The 5,680-nt window shown below is 31.4% G+C and overlaps 1 protein-coding gene across 1 annotated transcript in view; it reads right to left on the reverse strand.

The window, feature by feature from the left end:
• The window catches only part of LOC109716691, a 5,176-nt gene extending 1,061 nt beyond the window's left edge, over positions 1-4,115 (reverse strand). Inside the window, exons 1-3 of the mRNA XM_020242237.1 lie at positions 3,816-4,115; positions 3,457-3,676; positions 42-189 (exon numbers count right to left, since the gene is read on the reverse strand). Coding sequence (XP_020097826.1) covers positions 42-189; positions 3,457-3,676; positions 3,816-3,942 — 495 coding nt within the window. The 5' untranslated portion in view covers positions 3,943-4,115. The remainder of the gene's footprint in view (positions 1-41; positions 190-3,456; positions 3,677-3,815) is intronic.

Consider the following 5,680-nt stretch of genomic DNA (forward strand, 5'->3'; position numbering starts at 1 on the left):
ATATATATATATATATATTCATATGTACCTGGGTTACGTACGGTTCCTTTGACAGTGTAGCCCCTCTCCAAGAGGAGCTTGACGAGCCACGATGCGATGAAGCCCCCCGCGCCGGTGACGCACACGGTTCGGCCGTTTCCGGGGGCCGCTAAAGCCGTCGTGTCGTCGACGGTCATGTCGTTTGAAGATCTACCAATTGAGAGCAATTAATTACCAAAAAAAAAAAAAAGAAAGAAGAAGAAGTTTTAGAAGAGAAGGGTTATTGCTTTGGTGGGAAACTATGGTGGTGTAGTTGGAGAAAAAGGGAGAAGGGGAGGTGGTGTATATATAATAAGAAAAAGAAAGGTGGTGGGGCGTGTAGTGTATATCTAGAAGGTGAAAGTGAACACTACCTGTTTGGATTCTCCCGAATTTTATAGCAGCAGAGTATTTTTTTTTTATTTTGTACAAGCCAATATTGACATCTGTATAAAAGTGTGTGGATGTTTTTCTAAAAAAATGTCAAAATGTAACAAAAATATCATAAAATACAATAAACTTTTTGAAAATAAAAAGAGCTCACAATTATATATGTTTTATAATTTTTTACTATCAAAATTTACCAAACTCATATTGCCCTTTCACATAAGCACGGAATGTTCTAGTAATAATAATTAGTTTACGTATTTTTAGTCGGGGGTTTAGATACAATAAGTTATTAATAATTATCTATTAGAACATTAAATATATTATAAGACATTATTATACTACTAAAAAATTTTAATTTACTCAAATAGAAGATGGGAAAAGGGGGTAAGTAGGTAGCATGGTTGATTAAATTTTGATTTATTCAAATAGTGGGGCCCACTGTAAAAATTGGAAAGATTTTGAAGTTGTGGATATGGAAGCTAAAGATTTGCAAGGTGAAGGAAAAATAAGAAATAAAAAAATAATAAAAAAAAAAGCAACAATGCGCGGCAATTTATCAACCAGAGGAAAATGCTTTAATTTCAAAAAAGCGGGCACAAGGTGCATCATATATTTCGTGCGCCACATCATGGTTGGCATTAATTTTACATCTACCCATCTAACAGGTGTCATTCTGTACTAATTTTATTATTATTTTTTAATTAAAAATTTATTTAATATTTTATGAATCATAGAGAGAGAGAGCTAGAGAGTCGGAATCACCGTTAGATTTAACCATTTTATTATTTTTATCCGTTAGATTATACTATTCAACCAACAACTCACTCAACTCTAGGGTACCCATATTATTCTAACCGTACATTTCTTCATCCAAAGGCCAAAAACCTAATAGCACCAATAACTTGGTGCTATTAATAACATTCCGGCCTATATATATATATATATATATATAGAGTGAGGCTACTATGCTTCTGGAAGCACAGAGCCTTCCGTACTTCCAGGTCGTTTTTTATGTTGCGACTTTCGAATCGTCGATCGGCTCAGTTAAACTTGATCTAGAGTATTTGAAGTACCTAGAAAATAAATTTTGCGATTTTTCGATATTATTTGCCTAGTGAACGAAGGGGGTTCAAAATCAACGGGTGAAAATAAAAATCTTACAAAACGTGACAATATGACATTAAAATTTTAAATCAAAGATATTGATTTTGTTTTATATAGTATAAAGAATTTTCTATCAAAATTTCACGTGATTTGGATATTTCTATACCGTTAAACTTGCAAACGGCTCACTACGGCCATTAAAAATTATTGATTTTGAGCCCCTTCGATCACTAGGCAAATGATATCAAAAAATCATAAAATTTATTTTCTAGGTACTTCAAATACTCTATATCAAGTTTAACGGAGCCGATCGACGATTCAAAAATCGCAACATCGAAAACAACCTGGAAGCATGGAAGGCACCGTGCTTCCAAAAGCATAATAGCCTCACACTATATATATATACTAGTGTAGTTACCCGCACAATGCAGCGGGCAGATATTATCGAAATAATTTTTATATTATTATTGATCATCGATGATAGTTTGAAATTATACATATACAAAAAAAATACGGGGAGAAAATGAAGAAAGAAATAAAAAGAAGAGTAGAAAAGAGAAACGACAAAAAATGTCAGAGTTATACATTTATATATCTATATATGTAGTATAAGACCCGCGTTTCACGGCAGTTAAATAAAATTTTAGCCAGTCAAGACATATAGTTATTAAAAAATATTCAAATAATTTATCATACCATCAAAATTTTATTTTTGATTTATATCTTAGAGTAAATTTATGATGCACTGAACACATTCAAAATATTAATAGCTATGTAGCAATCCTTCATTGGTTAATGAGTAACCTCCTACTTCTAAAAGAACGAAAAATTATTTATTTACACTTGATGCGTACTAATTTTTTATACAGCGCACATAATATTATATAGTTGATAGAGTATTTGAAAACTAATATTGTAAAATAAATATGAGATAATAAAAAATATTTAAATTATTTATTACATCATCAAAATTTTATTTTGATGCATATTTTAGAATAAATTTATGGTGCAGTAGTCTTGTTTATTACTATAAACAACTTTCAACATATATTCTAAAAAAAAACTGATTAAATGCTAACTTTTTATTCTAGAGCTGAAAACACTCTAAAAATATATGTAAAAAGAAAAAAAAACTAAAAGTGTTGTCATAATTTTGTTAAAAAATTTATTTAAATAGTATATTATCAATCTGCTGAAACATACCTATGTATGATTCATTGCTCCTATGGAGTACGTGTTGAGCGGCTTTGTTGAATCTTCTATAACTTTTGCACTAAAATAAATGATGGTAAAAACACTTCTCTAATTTTGGGGAAGACTTTATAGCTATAGCAAATGAAAAATTTTAAAAACAAAGACTCCTAGTATTCTCTGTTAGCAAACTTTTTACTATTCTCAACAAAAAATTTTAAGTTGTAATGAATAAGAAGCAGTAATTAATTTAGGTTACAAAGTGTTCGGAATTTAAAAAGGGTTAGAATAAATTGGATATTAAAATTAGAATAATAATATAGAAAAGTTGGATCGAGATTTTTAGTAATTATTAGATACCCATGCAGGTCAAATAAGAAAGTAATAAAATTAAAAAAATGAATGATAATGGCAATATTAGTTTATAGGAAAAAAAAAATTCATGAGTAATAAAGATTATTAATTAACTGAATTAGCTAATTATATTTAACTTGATATAGAAAGTTGAAAGCCACTTACAAAATTATAACAACAAAAACTACTTAAATGAAATGTTCATAATAATATCCCACTAAACTAAAAGAGAAAATTAAATTGTAGAAAGTTAAGTTATAGGAGGTAGATGAGGGGACAAATTCACTATTAAAAAAGAAAAAAAATTTAAAAAATTAAGATTTTGCCACATCAGCTATAGTATTGGAGATTAATATATAGTTAATAGATATATGTATATGTATATGTATATGTACGTACCCGGCAGCCAAGAGGGTGAGAAACCATGTAATGATAGCAGACGAAGCAGCGGGCTGCAGGCTGTCATAGTTCCAGAATCTAACGTGGCTGAAACCCGCGACTGCCGAAGCCGCCCCGACAGCTCCAGCAATCACTGCGAAGATCGCGAAGAAGCCGGTGGCAAAGTTCCCGATCGGAAAGAAAATCGGCTTGAAATGTGCTGGGAGTACAAGCTCTGGACCTGCCACAATTAATTAATATTCCAGGACTTTATGCATGCATGCATGCATCATATGGTCTGAAATGATACGTATATACATATATAGATAAAAAAAAAAAAAAGGTTATACATATATGTTTTTTTTTTTTTGTTTTTAAACCTATGATGAAGCCTCGATCGATGGCGATATTAATGGCCCATCCTCCGATGACCGCTACAATGACATACATGCAGAAATTGAGGAAGAGAAGAAGGGAGACGACGGGCCTTAATCCGTCGTTCGCCATCGACTGCGAACCGTTGAGATGTTGTTAATTAGTAGTAAGAAGTAGTGATGGTACAGGAAAATTGGTGAAAGAATGAGTAGATTGTTGATTGTTGCATGGTTAGGGTTCCTTAATTGCATGCATATATAATAGGTATATTGGTGTTGCAGCTTGGGCTTGGGTTTGTTCTTTGCTTGTGGTTCATTAATTGGAGCAAAAGCTGCTGTAATTAAAGGGCTGTAAAGAGGAAGCCCAAAGCCTTGAGGCCGAAGGAAAGGAGCTAGAATCTTGTGACGAAGGGCGACATGCATCTGTGTGTTTTCTTGGTGCACAAATTAAGAATAGCTTGCTGTCCCAATTAGTTAAGCCTGTCATGTATAACGGCTTCCGATCGATCACTACTTTATATATACCTTACTCCTTAATTAATTTGTTCCCTTTTGCTAGAGGCAATCAACATTCTTCTCTCTTGATTTTCTTTTAAATTTTTTTTTTATTCATCTCTTTATTTGGAACATGCATGTAGCTTTCAGTGGAACGGGAGTTAGTGGAAATTGAAAAAATATATACATATAGAGAGAGAGAGAGCCAAAAGTAAGAGCCTAAGAGGTAATGTTATTAAGCTTTTACCTACTGGAGTAAGAAGTTCATTGACCTACACATGTAAATTAGTTTTAGGCCCTGTTTGGATGTACAGTAAAAAAAATTCCATGGACTTTAAATACCGTAGTTTTGGTCCAAATAAAATGAGGAATCCTGTAACTCCAAAAAAATTCCACGGAATTATTTTAGAAGCTGTTTGGATGCACATTATACAATTCTACAGAATTTCTGACAATCTTAAAAAAATTAGCTATTGGGGACTTTGAATTTAAATTATTAGTTATTAACTGGGTTAAAATTTTCAAATTAGAGTATTAAAGATATCTAAATATTAATTGTTATTTCAAATTTAAAAAATTATGATATTAAACTACTAATAAATTTATTCAAATTTTGAAAAACTAGTCGTCGGAAAACTTTATCTCCAAAACTAGCCGTTAGTGAACTAAAAAATTCAAATAGTAGCCGTTAGAAAGCTAAAAAATTAAAAAACTAGCAGTTGGATACGTATCATGAAGTTGTATGACAATATTATATATGAATGTCATTTCTACTTATGAATTCAATCAAAATTCTTTCTACTATGTATTAAATATACAAACAAAGTCAACCACCATGGCAAAAAAAGGAGCAAGAAACATCATCCATGAAGTTTAGCATTACATGAAATAAGCCAACAAACATCTAGATATCAACAAAAATCTATTTAGCATTAAAGATACCAACTTGCTAAATAGACTATAAAGTTCAATATACCAACAAATGTCAACGGTAAGGTTTAACATGACAAACAAAATGAAAGAAACTTAATAAAAAAGTATAGTAAAGAAACTAAGCAACAAGCTTAAGATTTAACTCTAAATTCCTTCTTCCCATGCCTTTTTTATCCAATAAGCCCTATGTTCATCCTTCAATGAAAGCCAAGCTTCACGATTCTTTTTCTTTCTTTGAAAGACTCTTGAAACTTTAAATACCTCGTCCGCGGTCCATGGATCAGGCAATGCATAAAACACCTCCATACATTTATCAATAGAATATTTATCATCATAATAACTTCTTGTTTGTTCCTCTGCTACGGTGACAATAGCTTTAGCAAGTTTATCATCACCCCTCTCCTTCACAATGAGTAAATTATAGAAAAAAGCATATAAATTAA

Source organism: Ananas comosus, linkage group 10 (genome assembly GCF_001540865.1).
Source record: "Ananas comosus cultivar F153 linkage group 10, ASM154086v1, whole genome shotgun sequence".
Taxonomy (NCBI): Eukaryota; Viridiplantae; Streptophyta; class Magnoliopsida; order Poales; family Bromeliaceae; genus Ananas; species Ananas comosus.